General features: G+C 41.9%; 1 protein-coding gene across 1 annotated transcript in view; it reads right to left on the minus strand.

The window, feature by feature from the left end:
• Positions 1 to 1,051: 1,051 nt before the first annotated feature.
• Positions 1,052 to 12,831, minus strand: part of SLC16A1 (solute carrier family 16 member 1) — a 63,522-nt gene continuing 51,742 nt past the window's right edge. The window contains exons 3-5 of the mRNA XM_084853473.1: positions 10,819 to 10,962; positions 7,327 to 8,190; positions 1,052 to 4,981 (exon numbers count right to left, since the gene is read on the minus strand). Of these exons, the coding sequence (XP_084709599.1) occupies positions 4,704 to 4,981; positions 7,327 to 8,190; positions 10,819 to 10,962 (1,286 nt within the window). The 3' untranslated portion in view covers positions 1,052 to 4,703. The remainder of the gene's footprint in view (positions 4,982 to 7,326; positions 8,191 to 10,818; positions 10,963 to 12,831) is intronic.

Here is a 12,831-nt window from a genome sequence, read left to right on the forward strand (position 1 = left end):
TCCTCTCTCTGCTGGATAATGTTCCTGTACAGCATGATTTTTTCCCAAGCTGCAGCGACAGCTACAGTTGTTTCAACCACAGATCATGCCAATTCCCAGCCCTGGAACACGTAAACGTGTCAGCACAGGGAGCCCTATCCTATACAGTGCACAGCACAAGATCAGGCTGTAATAGAGCACTTCTAATATACAAGATATTTTACTATAATCTTGGGTTATCCTCACAGGTTTGTGATATAGGCCATTAGTATTCCAATATAATAAAACAATAATGGAGACAGGGGCTTGTTTAAAATCATTGACATAATATGTCAATGACTACGCAGCACTCTGAATCAGCACGTAGTTCAAAATCCAGTATTCTCCAATGGACCATATATCTGCTCTCAGAGTTAATCAGATACCTTCATTGCAAGCTGGATATCTAGTTCATCCTTCTAGTAGATGGTTAAAATTAAATATAGCTTCATGATTGGGCATTTAGAATAACTACTTTTGCTCAAAGAAACAATGGGCGGAATCCAGTTGTCGCTTCCTTTCCAACCCACTGATTTTCTTCAGCAAATGATGGGTCCCGCCAATTCCATTGGCAAATGGGATTAACCACTTATGCAAAGGAGATTTACCACTTCCTAGGGGAAGCCCTGAAACGAGCTCCCCTTATGTTTGTTCTGCCGACTTCCCTCTTTCCAGAAAGTGCCCCAGAAGCACTAAACCTCTGTTGCACTAGCAGTGGGGGCTGCTTGAGCAATGGAATTGGCAGGGCGTAAGAGAATTGTGGGAACATAAGCATACTGTTGAATTCTGCACAGAAGCAGGAAAATTGCCTTTGGGTGCTAGCATATTCCCTGCATTATTATTTATTATCAATTTATTATTACAATTAATTTTATTATAGGCATTTTTACTCCACTCTTCAAACATATTCTCAGGGTCACTGTAACTGCAGTGCTTCTAACTTACCCAGTAAACATAGAGTTGAGACCAAATGCATTTAGATGCAGCTGCTATCTTCATGACTACTTGGACTTACAAGAACACGGACCACACTGGAAGCTTTTCATGGTTAATTTATTGCAGTGTAAACCAGTTATTATGAACTCTTGACACATGAACATGTAACAACTTGGTTTTACACTGTCACAGCTCAATACAGTACAATGAAATCTGTTTATACAAAATATTCTATTGGATTTATAAACTTATTCTAAAGTACGAAAATACCCTGACCTGTTCCTTTTTTGTACAATTTTAGAGCAGAATGAAATTACAAAATTAAAAAAAACAAATACCTAATTCAGCAGCCAAAACAACAGAACAGAGGATTTCACAGTGCATTGTGTAATACTGTCATGGGACTTCCAGAAACTTCTTTAACAAAGGAAAAGTCATTTGTCAGAATTTACATATTTGGGGTGGGGGAAAAGAAAACACAAAATACAATTTGTTCAATTTTATTTATATAAACCCTAAGTCTGGGACAATTACCAGCACTATCATTTGTGCAACATTATAAGCAAACACTGGAGTTTCCAGTAATCTGTTGTAATTCTCCCTTCAGTATGAGCTTAGATAAGGCAATGTTACTTCAATTAAAAATGTCCAGGTTACACAGCAAAAGAAGATCGGAGGCTTAAACTTACTGAATTCCTATCCTTTAAATAAACATACTCTTTTCAGGGGCAAGGGTGCGGGGGGAGGCCAGAGCATCATCTTACAATTAGTCTTTAAGGACGTGTCTGTATGGGTCTTTTGTGGGGAGTGAAGTGTTCTTAATAAGACAATAAGTTTTATTAGCCATTGCTTACTTCAACATTCAAATTAGCAAAACACCAAAGACACACCTTGTCCCTCCTGCTGCTGAAAGCTTGCAATTATATTTCTGTCCATTGTTTTCCTACAAGCTACTAGCTTCCATCGACTGAGTGGGTCATGAGATCACATCATATCTTATATGCTACAGGGATAATTCCTGTTATCTCCTCTCAGAACACCCACAAGCCACACACAAGCCTGTGCTACTCCTCTACTGTCCTACAAAATCCCCACACTACAACTGAGGGCCATTGTGGTCTGCAAAGGGAAATGGAAATGGTAGCATGAGAAGTTGCTGAGTCACACTGAACCTCCTTTTAGCTGGAACAAAATGGTCCCTGCAAAGGAACATCCTGTATTCCTGGAATACTGCTAAAGTGCTAAACACACAGGAAGTTCCTGGGCAGATGTCAGCCATTACCTGAGAGAGAGAAACTGAGAGAATCTGAACATTCAGTGTCAAAGCCTTTGTATAAGAACCATTTTTTTCAAAGTTATCAGGCCAAACAAAATTTTAAGAATATTAAGAATACTGGTTAGCATTTCATCAACCTCTGACTGGAATGGAATAGCAGTTTGTAGGCAAATACAAGTCAGTTACAAAACACCATTGCACAATTTGACTCCTATCAGGCCAGGTTCAGATTCCCAAAACATGCTCAAAAGTATAAAAAGATAAGTTTTAATTTTTCCATTTCCTAAAAAGTCAAATGCAATACAGCAACATGTTACTTGCTTTATACATTGCCAGCACTAGATGTTACACAGCATGTGTGGCTCCCACTAAAAACAGTAGTCCAGCATCTCCTCTTCTCTAGTACTTCAAAAAAACACAACACTGTGTCACTGGACTATGTGTTCCTTGACCACTGCAAGCAAATTGAACAGTGTGGGTTAACTAGAAGCGCAATGACATCACATCATGAATTTTGTGTTACTAGATTTTAGTCTCTAGAGGAAACACTGAGATGCAGTTTTCAGCATTAATGGCATAAGAGTGTCGGAGTTTTAGAAAGTTTACCCGATTAAAAGTAATTTGCAAGCAAGGCACATCAGCAGTCACATTTAACACACACCATTCACACAAGTGAGCATCAGGTACATTTCAAGAGAAGACCTCGAATTGTTTTTCTGTCAGTTATTCTCTTGCAGCCTACTAACTTTCATATGATTAAGTGACTCACGATGTCATGTCTTCATGGAACATAACTTTGTATCTATTTCCTTACAAGACCCATGTGATACATGCCAATGTACTCATGTACTTTGGAATGTGGCTGTGAAAGGTTAAATACTATATAGTTAAGCAGGAAAAAAAGGCATCAGCATTTGGTGGATACATTATACAAAAACGTTTATTTGAAAAAGCCAATGTCTTTCATAAATATTGATTGGATTTCAGTAGAATTGGCCAGTGACCATAAAGCTGCTCTCTGCTTACCCTCTGATGTAAAGTGTGATTTTCACCAATACTAATAACAACAAAATATATACAAAGTATTCTCCTGTCTTTTACCAGATAAAGTGTCTTGTAGCTGAGCACCTACATATCCTTTCAAATCCTTAGCTCATTCGAAATGAGGGCCAAAATGAAAAGCATGAGGAACTGAGAACAAGTAATGTATCTATCTGTGATCCAAGTTAGCATACACATGCTGCTCTTCAACAAATCTATCTGAGCACAGGTCAGAAAGAAGTAACTGCTCTGGCAGTATAGTTAATGATAAGACAGTGCTCTCTGGGCACTACTCTCTATAAAGCAGGGCACTAGATACTTAGAAGAAAGTGAAAATGAAAATTCATCCCTTTGGAAGTAGTGGGGTTGGCAAGAGGCAGTGAATGGCAACAATGCAGACCACAAGCCGGACCTTAAATGTGCTAACTCACATGTAAACTGCATTCATTTCAGTGAGACTTATTTCCAACCTTATGATGACATCCTTAATGTTTCCTGTTCCAGTGCACAAAATGAGTCAAACAGATAATGAAAAAGGTATACATTTATATTCTCTCAATTATAGTAATGGCATGCACTATGTAATCAGCTCACCCTCTTGCACTGATACCTCTTTCATTTCAAATATTATTCTCTCAAGATAGACCTTAGGCAGATGACAATCAGAAAATTAATGATGATTAAAATATAGACTCAGCTTCCATAGTAAGTCAAGTGAAGACAGTATAAAAATGTCTCTGTATATTTTATTCAATTTTGAGACCTCAAATTTAACCACGAAGGGATTTAAACAAACAAACCCCACAACAGTTAGAAAAGTTTTCAAAGGCTGTTAGAAACACAATCTGGCTTGAACCTCGCATCCAGAAGCATTAGGACTGCAATACTATTTATTAAAGATCCACCAACCTTTTCCTCAACTGTGCTCCAAAGATATTTGTACTTCTATCACAAGTCTTGTCAGCAACAGATTTTAGAAGCATATGAAGCAGTGTTCATTTTAACACTCAACTTTGAAACCTACTGAATAAAAGAAGTCAGATATCCTTTACAGATATAGCCTAGGCAGACTACAAACCTACAATAACAGAATGCAGAACTGAGTTAAGGCTTTGCAAGAATGGCCTAAATGTGGAAGCTCTAAGGCACATATTAATACATTCACATTTCTGTTAAAAAAAATGAAAAAGAAAAAAGCCATAGTACAAAAAATCCCCTCCCTCCCCACCAACCCCCAATAAAAAGATGGCAGTGCCCTCTGAGCTCTGATACTCCTATTAAATGCTGATAAAAAGACAATTTGCAGCTTCGTTTTCTTTTTTAAAAAATCACCTGATTTATACTTCTCACCACTGTTCACTACCAGCAGTGCTTCCCCCACCCATGTTGATAACTTTTTATCATAACCTCCTGGATTTAAGATACCAGTCCCTCACATGTGGCTATCCTCCTCTTTTATACCATCTTCTGCGGTTTTCTGAGACAGATTAGCCATATCAATGCTTGGATCCTTTTGTTTTTCAGCTTCATCGATGTTGGTTTCCTCCTCTTTCCCTTCAGCCTTCTGCTTATCCTCAGCCTTCTGCTCCTTTGCCAACAACCGGTAATTGATTCCCATCCCAATAAACAGGAAGAACCCAGAGACAATCAGGATGATGCCACATGCCCAGTAGGTATATTTGTAGTCACCATACATGTCATTCAGTGCACCTAATAGACAAAAAGGAACATTATAAGACTGTCCACTTTTTAATCATCTAAAGTACATGTAGTTCGAGGGAGTGTGGCAACTACTTCCCCTCCCTTTTAGGCTGTTCCGAAAAATCCATACAGGTACAAATCCATTATTTGGTTTATGCAAGCTGCACAATGATGGATAAGCTTTACCATGGATGCTTAATACATGTCTTTGGAAACTGTACCACAAGCTGATGAGAACACTTTTCTCATATTTGTATAGTGGCAGAAGAAGTATAATTGTCAGATTATCCTGAACATTTCTAAATCAGTGTATGGTGTCAGTAATGAACTGGATGAGGGTGAACAAATTGAAGTTTAATCCAAACAAGACAGAGGTGCTTCCGTTTAGTTGAAAGGCAGATCAGCGAAGAGGGATTCAACCTGTGCTGGATGGGGTTACACTCTCCCTGAAGACTCAGGCTAGCAGTTTGGCTATAATCTTGGATTCAGCTCTGACCTTGAATGCCCAGGTTTCAGCAGTGGCCAGGAGTGCACTGGCATAGCTGAGCCTTGTGCACCCACTGTTCCCACTCCTAGAGATGTCTGATCTGACCACAATCACACATACTTTGGTTACATCCTATTTAGGCTACTGTAACGTGCTCTATATGGGGCTGCCTTTGAAAACCGTTTGGAAACTTCAGCTGGTCCTGAATAAGGCGGCCAGACTGTTGACTAGGGTCAGTTACAGGAAGCCCAGGATTCCCTAGTTACAACAGCTTCACTGACGAATGGGTCTGTTTTGGGGTACAATTCAAAGTGCTGCTTATAACCTATAAAGCCCTGTATGGCTTGGGACCAGGTTACCTGAAAAGAATAGCTTCTCCCATATAAGCCTGTCCAGGTTTTATTATCTTTCAGGGAGGCCCTTCTCTTGGCACTGCCACTATCAGATTGCGTTTGGTGGGGACGTGAAAGGCGGCCTTCTTGGTGGCCACTTCCAGGCTCTGGAACTCCCTGCTGAGAGAGGTTAGGTTCTTGTCCTTCTGCTGGCATGCAACAATGTTTTTATTCAGGCAGACCTTTAGCATATAAGATGGTCTGCTGCAGAAGAGAGTTTTAAATTGTTTTATACTGTTTATTAACTTTTATTGCTGTATTCTTAATTGTGTTTCTAGTTTATTGATTTTTATGTTATGCTTTAATTAAGATTTTGGCTTTAATCTGGATTTTATTGTTAGCTGCTATGCGCACCACTTTTTGGCAGAAAGGCAGGATAAATAAACAAAATTTCTGACTTTCTTAGATTCTTAATGGCTTCATTAACCTCCATTTCAGATCTAGGTGGATTTAAACAGGATCTAGGTTCAGGTGAATGAGGTTTTAAATCCAACTTACTTAAGTAAGCTTCTATATTATTTGGGCTTGGGGAATCAGAAGAATATAAATTTGAATAAAAAACAGCAAATTCCTCATTAATTTGTTTATAGTCAAAAATCATATCACCTTTACGGTTTTTAATCCCCAGAATCAGATTTCTGGATTGCCTTTTTTAAAGAGCATTAGCCAGTAATTTTGAACATTTATCTCCTGATTCATAATAACACTGCTAATGTAGGTATGTAAGGTAGGCTAATGACACATAGATTTTTTTCTGTCTCCCAAGATTGGAACTCTGCCCATTTGTTGGTCAATGCAAGCTCAATTGTTGGATCTCCTGATATCTTAAAGTCCCTATCAAATTGTTTAATTTTATCCAGAATTATCTGGGCTTCATATTGATGCATTCGCTTCAGGAAGCTAGCTTCCTGGATACAGTGGCATCTTGTAACAACTTTCATAGCATCCCACAAAATGTGCATTTCAATGTCAGGGGTGGCATTCTCCTGGAAATATTGTCTAAGAACCTGTTTTAAACTATTCTGAAAGCTTTCAGAAATGAGCAAGTTAGGATTGAATTTCCAGGACTATGGTCCCCTTTTATCATGTATGTTAACCAATCCTTACCTCTTCTTTCTCCTCCACCTACCCATGTTTCCTGTGGTGAAGGTCAATAAGACAACTTGAGATGGATTGTTAAAAGATTATATATATTCATTTTTTAATATTATGGATTAGATCTATTTAGTATTTTAGATATTTTTAATTTATTATTATTTCTTTATTGTTGCTGTCACACCATGATTGTGTAATGTTGTACTTCAGTTTTGGTTGTAATTTGTTTTTCTATTTGTTAATAAATATATGTATATATTTTTTAAAAATCTGACATTAGAGGTACAATTAGTCTTTCTAACTGCCTCTTCTCATGTAATACCTGCAGACACAGCCCCACACAGAACTACCCCAGAAGAGCAATATAGAAAATACTCTACCTAGGAGAGGTGGTCCCAAAAGCACAGGGCAACATTCCACAATAGTCACCAAACCAACAGCACTGGAGAACCGTTGAGCTCCAACCAAATCCATCAGTGTTTCAAACAAGACAGAGCTTAGCCAGCCAAAAGCAAATCCAAAGAAGCCAGCATAGATACAAAAGCCAGCATAAGTGGTAGATAAAGGAACCATAAGGTGGCACACTCCATTATAGACCACAGACACAGCAAAGAAATACTGGATCCTAGGTCTCACCCACTTGGTGTTTGCTACCAAGCCCATGGATGGCCTGGCAACCATATCAACAAAGGCCAGGATGGATAGAAGGAAGGCAGAAGATTCTTTAGAGAAATTCATACTCTTTCCATAATTACTGAGAAAGACTAAAGGAGTAAACAGTCCAAAAAACATGACCACGTTGCCAAGCAGGTATAGTAAAAAGCCACGATGCGTAAAAAGAGACAAATCCAAAAATTTGTTAATAGTGTGGAAGGCTGTGGTTTTCTGCTTTTTCGTCTTCCCAGCAATAAGATCTGTACTGACATCTCCTGCTCCTTCTTTTCTCACTTCGCCAGCCTCCTGCAACGCTTCCTTATTAACACCTTTCTTCTGCTGGTCTGGCTTAGGACCTATTGGTCTCATTAGAGACCCAGCAACACAACAGTTCAACAAGAGGCCACCAAGGATTAAGAAGCTCCCTCTCCACCCAAAAATGGTGTAGAAATATTGGTTCAGGGGAGCCAGTGTAGACAAGAACACAGGGCTGCCTGCCATAGCCAGTCCATTAGCCAATGGACGCCTCTTGTAGAAATATTTACCAATCATGGTCAAGGCTGGGTTTAAATTAAATGCAAGTCCAAGACCTGGGAAAAGAAGTAAATACATGATTAAAGGCAAGAGAATTGCAGCTTTGCAAACCCTGTTCTAGAGAACATATTTATACATGAGTAGGCTGAACAAGAGGAACAGAGTTATGCTCTTAATGGGATTACAGCAGCATTCCCTAACCTGGTACTCTCCAAATGTTTTAGACTACAACTCCCATCATTCCTGACCATTGACTATGCTGGCTGGGGCTGATGGGAGCTGAAGTCCCAAACATTCAGAAGGAACCAGGTTGGGGAAGGCTGGACTATAGTATAATATGCACTCTGCCTGCTGACTTGAGCTGTTAGGCGGTTGGGGTAGACATTTTTGACTCAACTGCTACTCCTGTGACACATTTATGAAATCAATACAGTTTCAAAGGCTCCAAGGTACCGGAAGTCATGGTTATTTCAACATAGTGTAGGGCCAGTCTGGGGGTTCCCCACACTCTCTGAACTTTCCCAGCTCCCACTACACATCCCCTGATCAGTTTGTAAGTATATAATGCATCATTTCTTCTTATCTGGCAAGTACCCTTCTCATTTCCTAGGAGGGGTGTCTTCACTGCGGTCCTATATAGTCATGATCCAGTGTTGGAAGGGGTGGCAGGGGCTGCAAACCATGTCTGCTTCTTCCATGCAGGGGCTCCTCCCACTAGGAAATGAGAAGTCACCACAGATGCCTCTGTGTCTCTGGGAGATCACCTTGTTTCCCAAAAGGGAACACCTAATGGGCTAAAGGCCCATCTCACATCCACTGCTTTTAGCCAAGTCAGCATTACAAGTGTGCCTCTTTAGGACACAGAGACCTCTGGGTGACCTCTCATTTCCTAATTTCATTGCCTGCCTCTTTAATTTAAATGTATTTATATTCCTCCCTTCAACCCTGAATAGTTTCCAGGGCAGCTAACAATTAAAACAATCAATATTAAATATAAAACCAGCCAAACATTAAAAACATGGTAATTATTAAAACCACATAACCACAGAGCTAGGAAGCAAAAACACTCAACAGCAGATAAAATGCCTGAATAAATAAGGTCTTCATCTGGTGTCAAAAAGATAACAGAATTGATACTAGGCGAGCTATTCTAAAGGTGGGGTGCCACTAGGGATGGCAGAGAATTCCGCCACGGATCTCGGGGAGGCCGAATGTCAGTGCATTCGGCCCCCCGAAACCTGTGGCGGAACAGCCTGCCACCCCCCCGCCACCCCCGCGGATCCCCCCGGGACGAGACTTACCTGGGGCGGATCTTCCAGGCGGCGGTGGCTCCGGCGGCAGCAGCAGCGGCGGCTGCGGCGGCTGGTCTTCCGACCGGCTGCCACCACCGCCATTTGCAGGGATTTTTTTTTTTTTTTTACACCAACGTGATAAGCTACGTAAGTTTTTACGTAGCCGAAAACGTCTGGGTAAAAAAAAAAGGCATACGCAAATGGCGGCAGCTACAGCCGCCGCTATTTGCGTACGCCCTTTTTTTTTTTTTAACCCAGACGTTTTAGGCTACGTAAAAACTCATGTAGCCTAAAACAACTGGGTAAAAAAAAAAAAAAGTGTATGCAAATGGCGGCGGCTGTAGGCTGCCACCATTTGCGTTCCTTATTTTGGGCCGTCTTAGTCTACGTAAATAATTACATAGTCTTAGTCTACGTAAATAATTACGTAGACTAAGACGGCGAAAATAAGGGGAACGCAAATAGCGTCCACTACGCTATTTGCATTCCCCTTATTTTCGCCGTCTTAGTCTACGTAAACATTTACGTAGATTAAGAGGTCAAAAATAAGGAACACAAATGGCGGCGGCCATAGCCACCATTTGCGTACGCGGTTCCCCCCCCCGAGCCCTCCACGGCCAGAAATCCGGCTACGGATGGCTCTGGCCTGGCTGGGCCTGGCCAGCTGCTCCGCGGAGCCGCCGTGGAGCACAGCCGGCCAAGGAGGATTCCGGGGGGGGGGGGGAGGAACGGAGCACCTCCCCCCCGTCCAGGATTCCGGGGGAAGGGACGGAGCGCCTCCCTCCCCGTCCAGGATTCCAGGGGGAGGGACGGAGCGCCTCCCCCCCCACCATCAGCATAATCCGCAAACAGGTAAGTGATTTTTGTACATCCCTAGGTGCCACCATAGAGAAAGATCACCATCCACCTTTCCTCAGATAGCAGAGGGATCTGAATAAGGTCTTCTGAAGAAAATCTAGTGTCATGTGGGACAAATGAGGTACAGAAGTCCCTCCCAAACTACTTGGTTGAACTGGGGCGGGGGGAGGGGAGAATTGTGAACTTTCCTTGGCCAAGCTGTGATAACATTGTAGCTAGGGAGGGAATGAAACTGCCTCCCCCCCAAAAGCATACCCAGGGAGAATCTGGTCTCCCAAGGTCAAGACGCTGGCCATCCTGGAAATCGAGCATGGACCTCTACTTTTCAGTTCCTTAAAGTGGCTTCCCTTAAACACAAAGTAATCGACCTGGTCTCTAAAAGTCTATGCAATTACATGCTATAATACCTGCATTTATTTTTCCACAGGCTAGACTAGATTCCTTGTATCATAATCAAATCCAGTATCATTCCTCCAAAAGGAAGAGCAGAGTTATGAGGATTAGCCAAGGAGATGTCCAATAGCTGTCACTTACCTCCCACAACCCCAACACAAAAGTAAAGCTCTTCCACAGTATTACAGAAAGAGGCTGCAATCAAGCCGCATCCCGAAAGGCAGCCCCCTGCAATCATGACTGGCCGACTACCATATTTGTTCACCAGGATGCTGCTAATTGGGCCTAGGAAAAATCAAAAAGATAATTATTCAGATGTGAAGCACTTTTGTATTTCATTCATTTCCTGCACTTTAGAACAAGTGTACGCCAAGCAAAGTATGAACTGTTGAAGGCCATGGATACATGAATACTGTATACTGATTAGCTAGTTCATACGGGGCTGATTCACACATTGCATTGGATCCTAAGTAGTGCAATTGGAGGTCTACTTGCAGAACTAAGTTTTCCCACCGCGACCCACTGAACAGCTACTGCTGAGGGTTGGGTGACATTTGGAGATGGCATGGAATGTGTTGTGGAGGGACAGAGCTAGAGGAGAGGAAGTCAGGAGATACCGAGGACCCTATCCTTTGGGCAAGCAGCTATTCGGATCCAACCTGTTACGTACATAAGAGTACATTTGAAATGTAGTATGTGAAAGGCATGTGGGGACAAACTGTACAAATATGTATTTATTTATATATTGCACACTCTCATCAGAGATCAAGGTTTATCTGTGGCTCCCTGTTAAGTGTACCTTCAGTGGCAAACTGAGGTTTGTCACTGAGGATTTTGTGAAAAAGCCCATAGATGCACATTTTTATGAAAAACGGTTTTCCTGATGCCTTTTTTGGTACTATAAAGCCACTTCAGTCTATGTTTGCATGATCAAAACGTTTATTTAATGTTTAAGCCATGGTGGCTTGTTTAAATCGGCGGCACACAACCATGGCTTTGTTTGATCATCCAAACAAGCCCTGTGTCTGCATCTCTGTCAACTCTTCTGGAACAGGAAAGAACTAATGGAAGAGTAAAATGGCACAGAACAAATACAGGATCAAAGCCACTCCTAATGCAGTGCACATGTCGATATTCCACCCACACAATCTGCAGACTGTGAATGTCCACTGTATTCTAACTGTAACCTGTTATGCAATGGATAAGTTGTACAGTGTATGTGCACCAGTTTGCAACTGACACAGGGACTGGTGCTAGTGTTAGCACGCCACTAGCAAGTTGGCGGGTATTAAACATCCCTCTATGTCAGGCCATTATGAGCAATTAAAATGTTCCAGCACACCCAGGGTACAGAGCAAGACAATCCTGGGGTGCATGATCTGTGGCCAGCAGACATCTCGCCCTTGGCCACTCTCTGGGTGGCCCATGGGAGCCCCACCCACTACGTCCACAGCCCAGCTAATAAGCTCAGCTGCAGAGAAAAGGAAGTGGAACAAAGCACCAGGATCTTTAATTCCCAAATGGAGTTGCTGGGGAGAGATCAGGAAGCCCAAGGGTGGGATCAGGGAGAAGCAGCCAGGATGGTTTACTTTCCTGCCACTAATAGTGGCAGGAGAGCAGCCATGATAGCTGTGAGGGAGAAGGTTCTAGCCACTGCCTCCCTCAGTGACCCCACAGCATCCTCCCCCCCACCCCAGCAATCTTGAGCAGGATTGCTATGAGAATGAGGTATGTGTGTGCATGTGCACATGCATGGAGACATGTGTGTGATGCCTGAGCTGCCACCCAGCATCACATGTAGCCCACAGGACAAGAAAGATTATGCAGCCTTGTGCTACAGCATTAACTTTCACAATGCTATTTTTGATCATTTAGGAGAGATTGTTGCTCCACTCCAGAAGCAGCAATCCATGTGTCAAGTAGGCTTCGCGTTCATATCAAGAACTGTAAGCGTAAAGTAGATGTGGATGCATGTACACTGAATGATGAAAGCAAGGGAATGGGGACACTTTTTCCCAGACCCAGAAATTTGGGAGGGGGGGGGCTGGCCCAGTCCTCCCATTATTATGAGGAAAATCATAGACTATACTTGAGGATATTTATGCAATCTTATTTCCCTGTATCTACATGGAATATCCAGATCGTTTGAGAATT

This window comes from Heloderma suspectum, chromosome 4 (genome assembly GCF_057233095.1).
Source record: "Heloderma suspectum isolate Gila_16-S chromosome 4, 16-S_ref, whole genome shotgun sequence".
Taxonomy (NCBI): Eukaryota; Metazoa; Chordata; class Lepidosauria; order Squamata; family Helodermatidae; genus Heloderma; species Heloderma suspectum.